General features: G+C 45.0%; 1 protein-coding gene across 1 annotated transcript in view; it reads right to left on the bottom strand.

Moving 5' to 3' along the window:
- Window positions 1-13,734, bottom strand: part of SLC2A9 (solute carrier family 2 member 9) — a 262,289-nt gene that overhangs the window by 145,926 nt on the left and 102,629 nt on the right. The window contains 1 exon segment of the mRNA XM_064286323.1: window positions 3,685-3,693. Within this exon segment, the coding sequence (XP_064142393.1) occupies window positions 3,685-3,693 (9 nt within the window).

The raw sequence follows: 13,734 nt of genomic DNA, 5'->3' as shown, positions 1-13,734 counted from the left end.
TCTGGAATGGCGCTGCTTAGTGTGTATTGACGGTCTGATTCTATTTCAGCAACAACGACAACAGGGATCTCAGGAACATGGGCTTTTGTGATTATCTCTTTATTTTCCTCATAGAAATAATAATGGAATTGCCTTCCAAGGATATAGGACCCACCTCACAGAAAGCTGTTAGCACAGAAAGCTGTGAGGGAGACACCATGTCCCAGGGTGGGCTTTCAAGAAAAGCCAGCTCCTTCCCTTTTTCCCATCATGTTTTCCTGCTTTTCAAAGGGTTTGGATGTCCCCTGGCTCACTTGATTCTCAAGAAATCTTATGGGAAAGCAAGGTCAGATGCTATTATCCCCGTTTTACAGACAAGGAAACTGAGGCTGAAGGTGGAGATACCCGTTGAAGGTCCTGCAGCAAAATTATTCAGGAAATTGTTTGTCCCTTCCCTATTATACAGAGAGAGATACAGAGAAAGAGACAGGGATAGAGAGAGACAGACAGATAGAGACAGCGAAAGAGAGAGACAGAGAGAGCAAAACAGAGAGACAAAAATAGAAATACAGAGAGCCATACAGATATATAGAGAAACAGAAAGAGACAGAGACAGACAAACGAAGAGAGACAAAGAGAGAGAGAGAAATCCATTCTCCTATTTTAAAGATTTTTGATCATATTAACCCTTCTTCTGGGCAACCCTTCTGGCCAGGGCATTGTAACAGAACAACAGTGAGCTTTTGTGAATTTGCTGAGTACTTCACACATAGTAGCCAACTCTATCCTCACAACACCCCTGCCCCCGTTCTCATTTTACAGCTGAGGAAACTGAGGCACAGAGACATTCAGTAATTCATTCACAGTCATGCACGTTACGAATGGCAGAGCTGGGATTAAACCCAGGCAGTGTGGTACCCAGTTCTGCCCTCTTAACCCCTATGCTCTCCTCATGGACAAACAGGTCAGTGCTTGGTGGCACTTTGCTAAGGTTGGCCAATTTCCCTGACTATACATTTATGTATAGCTGGACAATGAATAAGGAAGATGGAAGAAGAATTGATGCCTTTGAATATTGGTGTTGGTGAAGGATATTGAATATACCCTGGACTGTCAAAAAAACGAACAAATCTATCTTGGAAGAAGTACAGCTAGATGCTCCTTACAAGTAAGGGTGGTGAGACTTCGTCTCACATACTTTGGGCATGTTATCAGGAGGCTTCAGTCCCTGGAGGAGGACATTATGCTTGGTAGAGAGTGAAAAAGAGGAAGACCCTCAAGGAGATGGAGGGGCACAACAGCTGCAACAGTGAGCTCAAGCATAACCAGGATTGTGAGGATGGCCCACAATTGGGTCGTATTTCGTTTCATTGTACAAGGGGTCGCTATGAGTTGGAACCAATTCTACAGCATCTAACAATAAGAAACAACATACATTTATAGAGATTTCCCTGGGGAATTAGCTAACCGCCATTTATTTTTCTAAATGACTCTCCCTGGAGCTAAAGCTCGCTAGTAATCCCTTTGTCAGCCTTCTCTTTTCTTAGCTGAATCATCCTGGATCCCTGCGTTCCGCTTTCTGGTTCTCACAGTTCAGCCCATTCACCCCATTGCTTTGTCCACCACCTCTTTCAGCATTCCTCTTTGTGGATCATGTGCAATCAGCCTTCTCCAAACAGAATTTAAGAAAGGAGGACAGAGAAATGTGGTTTGTCCTAAGGCTCGCAAACGCACAAGGACTCGCTGTATGCATAGGACTTTTCCCACTGATGACCTTGATTGTCAGGATGTGAAAGGTGTGAGGCTTGGTTTTCAAGGGCAAGGGATCAACTACAGTTACCAATGACCTCTGTGACCTTGGCTGTCAGTCTCTGACTACTGGACCCCGAAGTCACAGGAAAGGCATGGACTTTCGAGTTCAATCCAAGTTCAAATTCTGGCTCTTCCATTTGCTAGCTATGTGGCCTTGGACAAATTACTTATTCTCTCTAGAACTGCAATTTTCTCGGCTAGAAAATTAGATCAGGAATTAAGGCATATTTTGCAGGTTTGCTGCGAGGATGATAAATGTGAAGCACCAGCATAAGCCTGCCACGTGGCTAGGAGCCAATAAATGTTCCTCCTTTTTTCCTTTCTCCCTTGTCCCAGTCCCAAACCAAACTAAACGGCCCACTTCGACCAAAGAGTGGGTCAGGGTTAGGTCGGCTGCCCCTGAGCCTGCTGACTGTGGTGTCTGGGCTGGGCGTATGGACTCAGTGCACAGGTCCGAAACTTAGACCTGAGCAGGAAGTCTAGGAATTAAAGAACAGTCATATCCACTCTCAGGGAGCCCACATCTAATTTCATCAGCCATTGCCTGTCCTCCTACAATGCAAAGTCCCCCTTTGGGACTTTGTTACCCCTTGGGGCTTCTGTCTAGCCATCTGGTCCCCCAGCTTGGAGCCCTTTGTTACTATGCAGTGCCTTAGGCTGAGAAACCAGCCCACCTTGTCCTTTTGTGCAATCACTGGACTTCCTCCAGCATCTGTCAAGGCTTCACAAGAACATCTGCCTCAGTTACCCTGCTAAATCGGATGGATTTCCCAGCATTATGGTGTCTCAGTGGTTAAGAGTTCAGCTGCTAACAAAAAGGTCAGCAGTTCAAATCTACCAGCTGCTCCTTGGAAACCCTATGTGGGACAGTTCTCCTCTGTCTTATAGGGTCACTATGAGTCAGAATCAACTCAGCTGCAACGGGTTTGGTTTTTAGGTTTTATGCTGCTGCAGTTAATAAATCAAATGATATATTGCATTGGGTAAATCTGCTACAAAAGACCTCTTTAAAGTGTTAAAAAGTAAAGATGTCACTTTGAGGACTAAGGTATACCTGCCCCCAAACCATGGTATTTTCAATAACCTCATAGACATGCAACAGCTGGGCAATGAAATAGGAAGACTGAAGAAGAATTGATGCCTTTGAATTATGGTGTTGGTGAAGAATATTGAATATACCATGGACTGTCAGAAGAACAAACAGATCTGTCTTGGAAGAAGTACAGCCAGAATTCTCCTTAGAAGAGAGGATGGCAAGACTTCATCTCACGTACTTTGGACATGTTATCAGGAGGGACCGGTCCCTGGAGAAGGACATCATGCTTGGTAAAGTAGAGGGTCAGCCAAAGAGAGGAAGGCCCTCAATGAGATGGACTGACACAGTGGCCACAATGATGGGCTCAAGCATAGCAATAATTGTGAGGATGGCACAGGATTGGGCGGTGTTTTGTTCTTGTACATAGGGTTGCTATGAGTTGAAACCACCTCAGTGGCACCTAATAACAACAACTAATAACAACAATAAACCCTGGCTGTTGCCACCCATTGATCTCTCCTACCTTTGACTCCTACAAGCTAGCACTTGCTCAGGCCAGCCCATGGTGGATGTCAGCCCCACTGACGATGGAGCCTGGACACCCATCACCCTTGTTGGCACAATCACTTGGATGCAGGATGGGCTACTAGCTTGACATTGGGTTGTTAGCCCTGCGTGCTCTCAGCTTCCAACCCTTCCTCAGTCTGCCCCACTGACACCCCTGTGCACCCCTCTGCTGAACCCTCCAAAAAGAAGTCCACCGCTCCTCGCCTCCCAGGACCTGGTCCCCTCACCTGTCTCAACCAAAGATGACCATAACCAGTCTAGACCAGCCCCAGGGGCTTCTACCTAAAAACCTTACCTAACTAGTATTTTCCAAACTCACGTTCTCTTGTGACTTCATCATAGTAAAGCCAAGAACGCTTGTACCTATTACAAATGAAAGAAAGGTCACATGGCCCAATCACAATTTTGTCCCTGCTTTGAAAGGACCTGCCTTTGCTTAAATGACAGTTTTCTAGAACCTTTCCCTTTTTTGCAACTAACTTCCTCAAAGGTTCTTAAAAAGGAGACCATTATCTTTCTCAAAATAATTTATAATCTTTTTATTTTTAAAATTTTATTTTATTTCGATTCATTTGAATTACGGTGTTGATGAAGAATATTGAGTATACCATGGACTGCCAGAAGAATAAACAAATCTGTCTTGGAGGAAGTACAGCCAGAATGCTCCTGGAAAGCAAGAATGGTGAGACTTTGTCTCATGTATTTTAGACATGTTATCAGGAGGGACCAGTCCCTGGAGAAGGACATCGTCCTTGGTAAAGTAGAGGGTCAGCCAAAAAAAGGAAGGCCCTCAACGAGATGGCTGCTTGTTAGCACTTAAGACCCCAGATGCCACATTTCAAAGTGGGATGCAGAATGTTTTCATAATAGAATTATTTTGCCAAATGACTTAGAAGTCCCCTTAAACCATAGTCCCCAAACCCCCGCCCTTGCTTTGCTGACCTTTGAAGCATTCAGTTTATCCCGGAAACTTCTTTGCTTTTGGTCCAGTCCAGTTGAGCTGACGTTCCATGTATTGAGTATTGTCCTTTCCTTCACCTAAAGTAGTTCTTATCTACTAACTAATCAGTAAATAACCCTCTCTCACCCTCCCTCCCTCCCCCCCTCGTAACCACGTAAGTATGTGTTCTTCTCAGTTTATACTATTTCTCAAGATCTTATAATAGTGGTCTTATACAATATTTGTCCTTTTGCCTCTAATTTCACTCAGCATAATGCCTTCCAGGTTCCTCCATGTTATGAAATGTTTCACAGATTCGCCACTGTTCTTTATCGATGCATAGTATTCCATTGTGTGAATATACCACAATTTATTTAACCATTCATCCATTGATGGACACCTTGGTTGCTTCCAGCTTTTTGCTATTGTAAACAGAGCTGCAATAAACATGGGTGTGCATGTATCTGTTCTTGTGAAGGCTCTTATTTCTCTAGGGTATATTCCGAGGAGTGGGATTTCTGGGTTGTATGGTAGTTCTATTATTAACTGTTTAAGATAACGCCAGATGGATTTCCAAAGTGGTTGTACCATTTTACATTCCCACCAGCGGTGTATAAGAGTTCCAATCTCTCCGCAGCCTCTCCAACATTTATTATTTTGTGTTTTTTGGATTAATGCCAGCCTTGTTGGAGTGAGATGGAATTTCATCGTGGTTTTAATTTGCATTTCTCTAATGGCTAATGATCGAGAGAGCATTTTCTCATGTATCTGTTAGCTGCCCGAATATCTTCTTTAGTGAAGCGTGTTCGTATCCTTTGCCCACTTCTCGATTGGGTTGTTTGTCTTTTTGTGGTTGAGTTTTGACAGAATTATATAGATTTTAGAGATCAGGCGCTGGTCGGAGATGTCATAGCTGAAAATTCTTTCCCAGTCTGTAGGTGGTCTTTTTACTCTTTTGGTGAAGTCTTTAGATGAGCATAGGCGTTTGATTTTTAGGAGCTCCCAGTTATCTGGTTTCTCTTCGTCATTTTTGGTAATGTTTTGTATTCTGTTTATGCCTTGTATTAGGGCTCCTAGGGTTGTCCCTATTTTTTCTTCCATGATCTTTATCATTTTAGTCTTTATGTTTAGGTCTTTGATCCACTTGGAGTTAGTTTTTGTGCATGGTGTGAGGTATGGGTCCTGTTTCATTTTTTTGCAAATGGATATCCAGTTATGCCAGCACCATTTGTTAAAAAGACTATCTTTTCCCCAATTAACTGACACTGGGCCTTTGTCAAATATCAGCTGCTCATATATGGATGGATTTATATCTGGGTTCTCAATTCTGTTCCATTGGTCTATGTGCCTGTTGTTGTACCAGTACCAGGCTGTTTTGACTACTGTGGCTGTATAACAGGTTCTGAAATCAGGTAGAGTGAGGCCTCCCACTTTCTTCTTCTTTTTCAGTAATGCTTTTCTTATCCGAGGCTTTCCATTTCGTTTGTGATGATTTCCAGTTTTCCTAGATTCATACTTCGTAGATTCCAGGTTCTGATTATTAATGGATGTTTGCAGCTGTTTCTTCTCATTTTGAGTCGTGCCACATCAGCAAATGAAGGTCCCGAAAGCTTTACTCCATCCACGTCATTAAGGTCGACCCTACTTTGAGGAGGCAGCTCTTCCCCAGTCATCTTTTGAGTGCCTTCCAACTTGGGGGGCTAATCTTCCAGCGCTATATCAGACAATGTTCCGCTGCGATTCATAAGGTTTTCCACTGGCTAATGCTTTTCAGAAGTAGACTGCCGGGTCTTCTCTCTAGTCTGTCTTAGTCTGGAAGCTTAGCTGAAACCTGTCCTCCATGGGTGACCCTGCTGGTATCTGAATACTGGTGGCATAGCTTCCAGCATCACAGCAACACACAAGCCCCCATAGTACGACAAACTGACAGACATGTGGGGGTGTATAGTTAGTGCTGTATAAGTGTTTGATACTATCAATGTTAATATCATTACTGCTACTCTTTAGAGGTGTCTTTGAGTAAGTCACTTCCCAATGAAGACATAGGACTAGGTAAACTCTGTTCCTTCTCGATCTACCAAATGTGTTGAGAGATGTGGTATCATGTTTTTTGAAGCAATAGGTTTCCTGCTTTTTTTTTTTTTTTAAATGAGTGGGGATAGAATCTGGAGTTTGGGTAATGGGCCGTTTCTTAGGCTATATTTCCCAAAGCTGGCCTGAACCTCAGGAATGACCTCACTACTGAGCTGAAAAGGTGTCCAGGGGCCACACTCTCAGGGTTTTCCAGTCTGTCAGGCTAGCAAGTCTGGTCTTTCTTTTTGAGTTAGAATTTTGTTCTACATTTTTATCCAGCTCCGTCCGGGACCCTCTATTGTCATCCCTGTCAGAGCAGTCAGTGGTGGTAGCTGGGCACCATCTAGCTGCACTGGACTCAGTCTGGTAGAGGCCATGGTAGAAGTGGTCCATTAGTCCTTTGGACTAATCTTTCCCTTGTATCTTCAGTTTTCTTCATTCTCTCTTGCTCCTGAAGGAGTGAGACCAGTGGAGTATTCTAGATGGCTGCTCACAGGCTTTTAAGACACCAGATGCTACTCAACAAAATAGAATGTAGAACAATTTCTTTATAAACTATGTTATGCCAAATGAGCTAGATGTTTCCCTAGACCATGGTTCCCACAGCCCTCAGCCCAGCAATTCGGTCCCTCAGGGAGTTTGGATGTATCTATGGAGCTTCCATGACCTTGCCTTGGATAAGTTGTGCTGGCTTCCCCAGTATTGTGTGCTATCTTACCTGTGAGGAGAATTGACATTTTAACGATATTAAGTCTTCTGATCCATGAGTATGCTATTTATCTGTTTCTTTAGATTTCTTTAATTTCTCTCAACAGTGTCCTGTAGTTCTGTATGTAAAGTCTCATATATTTTGATAAATGTATCCCCATACATTTCATATTTTAATCCTATTACAAATGATATATATTTTTTCAATTTCCAATTGTTCGTTGACAGCATATAGAAGCATAATTGGTTTTTGTCTATTGATCTTGTGGCTTGTGACCTGGATAAACTTAATTATTAGTTCTAGTAACTTTTTTTGTTGAATCTTTGGAATTTTCTAAACAGATGAATATGCCTCCTGCAAATAAAGACAACTTTAATTCTTCCTTTCTAATTAGTATTTTTTTTTATTATTATTTTATGCTTTATTACACTGGGTAGGACCTCCAATACCATGTGAATAAGAATAATGAGAGAGGGCATCCTTGCTTTGTTCCATACCTTGGAGAAAGTGTTCAGTCTTTTACCACAAAGTATGATGTTGTTGTTCCAGCTCGCGACAAATCCAAAATTGATTTTGAAAAATTATGCCCACTCCTGTCTCCGGTGCTAGTGAAACTATTTCCTGGTTGCTGTTTCCTCAAATGTCATTTTCTGGAACTTTGGGGGATATTTGTTTTGCTTTCGGAATCACATTGGATTAGCAAATTATGTCTCTCTCTCCCTTTTTTTTTTTTTGTGAATCATTCTTCATCAAAACACACATCAAGAGAAAGATAGACAGTTAAAGCAAAACTCTACATTGGTCTAGTTTGTTTATAAAGATTTCTCTCTGTCACACGTCACTTATACAGACTTGTGCTGTGTGTGTCAAGATGTAATTAAAGGTTCAGGAAAATTTAATTTTAAAAAATAATTGTCTATAGGTAGTTGGGTTTTTTGAAAATTTTCTTTTATATCTAAAAGAAATGGACTTCTTTCTAGGAGAGTAAGCTAAAGATGGAGTTCCTGGGTGGTACACATGGTTAACACATTCGACTGATAACTGAAAGGTTCGAGTCCACCCAGAGGCACCTCAGAAGAAAGACCTGGCTATCTGCTTCCCAAAATCAGCCATCGAAAACCCTATGGAGCACAGTTCTACTCTGACACACACGGTTGGAGTTGACTCCACAGCGACTGACAGTTAAGCTAAAAATGAGAAACCAAATTCTGTGAATATTTTATGCTATTACTAATGAAAATAGGAGGTATGAGGTTTTTTTTTTTTTTTTTTAACTTGGAATCCGAAAAAGAAAAATTTTGAAAAGTAAAATTATCAGAAAGGGACAGGGAAGTTATAATTAATCTGTTTAACATTTGAATCAATAGCCGCAGAATTAGAGTAGATTTTCGAGAGGGAGCCGATGGACTAGAAGAGTGGAGGGTGGACCAGAAGGTGGAGAGAGTGCAACGGTTTCCAAGCTCCACAGCATGTCCTGTAAGGAGCCCTGGTGGCACAATGGTTAAAGTGTTGGTGGTTCGAACTCACCCAACCGCCCCTTGGGAGAAAAGACCTGGTGATCTGCTCCCATAAAGATTATAGCCTAGGAAAGCCTATGGGGCACTTCTACCCTCTCCTATAGGGTCACTAGGAATTGGAATTGACTCGACGGCACACAGCAACAGCAACAGTACCCGAGAAGCCAAGCACACAGATGCCAGATCCAGACCTCCCGGGTTTGAGGCGTCACCACTTACTGGTTGTGTGATAATCAGGTGAATTCCTTAACTTCTTTGTCCCTCATTCGCTCATCTGCAAAACTGAGGAATAGAAAAATGCTAACATGTGGTGAGTGCTCTAGAAGTGTTTCATAAACACCAGAAATCAAGATGTCAGAGTTGTTCGGAGATTTCTGCGTTATGTAAGGGGGTCGGGTAAATCTCTGCTAAATTCAATTTTCGCTCAAGGATTCTACGATCCCAGTGCTGTTATGCTGTTGTCCTGTGCTGTCGAGTCAACAACTCCGATTCACAGCAAACCCATGTGACAGAGCAGAACCGCCCCATAGGGTTTCCTAGGCTGAAATCTTTACGGGAGCAGGTTGTCAGGACTTTTCCCCCGTGGAGCAGCTGGTGGGTTAGAAACGCCGACCTTTCCGTTAGCAGCTGAGCACTGCTAACTGTGCCACCACTGTGCCACCAGGCCTCCTTCTCATGCTGTAGCCATCCATATCCGTGCTCCTTCCAAAGAAAGGAGATCAGACTGTAGAAATTACTGTACAAGATCATTAATAGCACACACCAGCAAAATTTTGCTGAAGATAATTTAAAAACAACTACATAGATATGTAACTGCCAAAAATTCAAGCTAGACTGAAAAGAGGATGTGGAACCAGAGATATCACTGCTGATGTCAGGTAGATCCTGGCTGAGAGCAGAGAATACCAGAAAGAAGTTTACCTGTGTTTTATCAACTTCGTAAAGGCATTCAAGTGTGTGGATCATAACAAATTACGGATAACGTTATGAAGAATGGGGACTTCAGAACACTTAATTGTGCTCATGAGGAACCTAGATGAGTCATTCAAACCGAATATTCTGGCTCTCAGGGAGGGGCTGAATCATATCCTGGAATGAATTTATAGCTAGCTGTGTGTGTGCGTGTGTGTGTACGTGTGCGTGCGTGTGTGCATGCGTGTGTGTGTTGGGGAGGATGATGTTGTTAAGTACCGACTAGTTGGTTCCAACTCATAGTGATCCCATGTACCACAGAACAAAACACTGCCCGGTGTGTGCCATCCTCACAATCGTTGATAGGCTTGAGCCCATCCATTGTTGCAGCCACTGTGTCAATCTATCTGGTCGAGGGTCTTCCCCTTTTTTGCCCACCCTCTACCGAGCATGACATCCTTCTGTTGGGGGGGGGGGTGACTTCCTGCAAATAGTTGTCCACTTTCAACACCAAGGCCTTCTGGGCAGGAACCAGAGCCAACCGGGTGAAATCCTCCACTCCGTGTTCAAAGCACGAAGAGGAATTGGCATCGGTGAGCATGGCTCAAGAAGATCAGAGGTCAAAGTTACACGTGACAGGAGTCTTATTGTTCCAAATGTTAGGTCTGGAAACCTGCCAGAAGCAACAGCTGCCTCCTCCAATTACGGAAGGGCAGTGTTTGGAGTCACATCTCCCCAGGGCACCGACCGAAGTCACGCAGCCTCCACTAAAATCACACAGATTGGCACTGAAGAAACAAAGTGGGCACTTCCCCTTGAAAACAAGCTCCCCAGCACTAACCCCAGACACCCCTCTCTGTCTGATAAAAGGGGCTGTTTGGCCGTCCCTGATCAAATACTTCTTCAGTCAGTTCACAGTATTTACGGAAACCTACTCTGCGCCAGGCAGTGCAGGGAAAGAAAGGTGAATGTAATAAGCCTGCCAGCCCCTTAAGTAAGGCTTACAGCCAATATGAAGTCGAATGGGGCGTAAGAAGGAAGGTCCATCCCAATGGACCCCACCAGACTACAGGCTCCAACACTTATTGCAAGAATTCAGCAGCGAGAGCAAACTCTTTTGCAGGAGCACCCGGACAAGCTCGCGGGGAGTTTAGCCTCATGTTTCTGTTTTCAGAAGGGATTTTAGAATCATATTCCTTTGTCTGGAGTTTGGAGCCCTTCGAGCCGAGCTGTTCTTGGACGGGGGAACGTGGATGGAGAGAGATGAGAAGAGAGGTGATTCCAGAGTGAGGGAATGGCATGAGTATTACTGGATGCTGAAAGCACACAGGGGGTGTTCAGGACATGGTGGGTGGTGGAATGGTGCTAGAGGTTAGAATGGGTTAGGATTGGAGATTGTGCCCAAGTTCAGGGAAGCTGAATGGCAGGCCAAGGAATTTGGACTTCGTTTGGTGGACACAGGACCCGTTGCTAGGCCTAATGGCTACTATTTATAGAGCGCTAAGCACTTTCTATGTAGTACCTCTTAAGGATAGCAAAGGGTGATAACTCTGAGCCACATTATATAGTACATATGATACTTCCCAGAAACCCTGGTGGCGTAGTGGTTAAGTGCTATGGCTGCTAACCGAAGGGTCAGCAGTTCGAACCTGCCAGGCGCTCCTTGGAAACTCTATGGGGCAGTTCTACTCTGTCCTGTAGGGTCGCTATGAGTCAGAATCGAGTCAGCTGCACTGGGTTTGGTTTTTTTGTTTGGTATTATACTTCCCATTTTACAGATATAAAAACCGAGCTAGAAAGCAGCAGAGGCAGGATTCGAACCTACAACTTTCTGACTCCCAGGCCACAGGATTTTCCACCAGGCTATACTCCCTCCCTCACACAGAGGGGCTTGGGTGACCCAGCCAAGCACTGTAGCCAGAAGGGATGGGCAGGCATGATGTGAGCACGTGGGTGTGGTCCAGGCTTACCTGTCCACCCTCATTTCTTGTCATGGCCTCCCTGGTGCTCCTCTTATTTAACTACTGGTACTTTCGGTTCCCAAATGTGCCAAGCTCTTTTCTCACATCTCAGGATGTTTTTATTTTTGCACTGATTGTTCCCTCTGCTTGGAATGGTGTCTCCCTTCCCTTCCATCTGGGTAACTAATTGCCTCCTAAGCCACAAGCTTGCACTACCTCCTCCAGGAAGGCTTCCCTGGCTCTTCACTGCTGCACTAGGGATGCTCCCATGCTCCCTCTGCCCTGGGCTTCCAATTGGCTGCACTTGTCACATGGGGTATGAGTGGAGCGCTGTCTGTCCTTTCTTCCACCTGCTGCCAGGCAGCGCACACTGTGCAAACAGGGCTCTAGCTGGCTGTCTCTGTGGGTCTGGTGTGCTGTGGGCAGTCAACAATCACCAGCTGGATTGAGGGAAGTGAATTTGATGGGATTTATACAGATGCAGAAGGCAGAGAGCAGCAAGGCGTCTGCGGTGGTCAACAGGAGAGGGGAGGAGGACCTGAACCCACAGGCACAGAGAGGAGGGGCATTACGGGATAGAAATGGAACCAGTCGGGAGTGGGAGGAAGCCAGGTTAGGTACAGGTTACTGCAAAGACGTCATTCCCATTCTTCATGCAGGTTTCTGCCCAAATGCTGTCTCCTCAGAGAGGGCTTCTTGGACCTCTGTTTAGAACAGGCTCCCTCCCCACTTTCCACCTTCCTTCCTGCTTGACTTGTTTTCACATCACTCTGTAAGTAATTGACTTTACATCTTTATTTGCCTCTTATTTGTGTCCTCCACTAAAAAGCAAGGTTCATGAGGGCAGAGATTCGTATCTGTCCTGTTCACTGCTGGGTAAGCCTACGACAGGGCCAGGTACACAGTAGGCGCCCAATACATCTTTGTTGAATGAATGAATGCATAAATGGACGAAGTTCAGGGAGTAAGGGTTCCTTCCCACTGCAGACATTAGCGGGTACCAGACCACAGACCAGGTCTCCATGCATTGCCACTGAGTACCTCAAACCTTGTGCCCTGGGCCTTGGGGGCAGTGGCACAAGGTTTTCCTGCCCTGCGCAGTGTTGTTGCTGTCTTTGGCTGCTGTAGCATTGGCCACAACTCATGGTGACCCCAACTCACGGAGACCATGTGCACAATGGAATAAATGGCTGCCTGGTCCTGCTCCGTCCCCATGATTAGTTATGGATCAGACATTGTGATCTGTAGGGTTTTCGTTGGCTGATTTTCAGAAGTAGATTTCCAAGCCTTTCTTCCTAGTCTGTCTTAGTCTGGAAGCTCCACTGGAACCTTCTGAGCATCATAGCAACACGTAAGCCTCCACTGAGAGACAAGTGGTGGCTGAGCCTGAGGTGCATTGGCCAGGAATCGAACCTGGATCTCTGGCATGGAAGGCGAGAGCTCCAGGTTCTACCCAAGAAAGGCCAAGGTCAAAATGGTGACAACAGGGACTCCAGCACCAAACTGCCTGTCCTCAAACACCTTCAAACCCTTGCTCTGCCTCCTACTAACTATAGGATATATATATATATATAGCTTCTGGATCTTTCTGTGCCTCAGTGTCCTCATCTGTAGAGTGGGAATGATAGCAATGAGCCCTTACTCTCAAGGTCACTGCATGGATTCCATGAGTTAACGTGTGGGAAGAGTTTAGACCGGGGTCTGCCCACGGTGAATATCGGCTAATAGTGTAGTTACTGGAGCTTAGAGCCCAGGTCTGAGGCTTCCATGGCCAGCCCTCTGCCTGAGCTTTCCTGACTCATTCTGCCCTCAAGGCCTTGCTCCAAGGCACAGCCAGCCTGCAGGGCTGCAGGGTCACTGAGCAGGAGCTTCATACCACATCACCCCAGGGCATCTCATCCTTCCCTCTGTGAGGTCCAGGAAAATCTCTCTTCCTTTCAACAGGCAAGGCCACACCACTCTCTCCCAGGGTACCCGCACCAATTATTTCCCCCTGAGGCCGTCTTGAAGATAGGGAAGCAAAGTTCAGGCGAGCTTCAAAAGACTTTCTTTACAATTCCAGATGACACGGCTTCAAGAACTATTAAATTTATCTTTGCTTTCTTTCAGCCTTCCTTGCTTGCAGACAGAGGAACCAGCTGAGTTGACCGAGGGCTGAAGTGGCCTCTGCCCAGGGGCAGCAGAGCCACACAGTGCTAGCCGTCAAACCAGAAGCTCACATACACAGC

This window comes from Loxodonta africana, chromosome 5 (genome assembly GCF_030014295.1).
Source record: "Loxodonta africana isolate mLoxAfr1 chromosome 5, mLoxAfr1.hap2, whole genome shotgun sequence".
Classification (NCBI taxonomy): Eukaryota; Metazoa; Chordata; class Mammalia; order Proboscidea; family Elephantidae; genus Loxodonta; species Loxodonta africana.
Note: the sequence above shows the minus strand (reverse complement) of the source record. Positions and strands in the feature narration are given on the sequence as shown.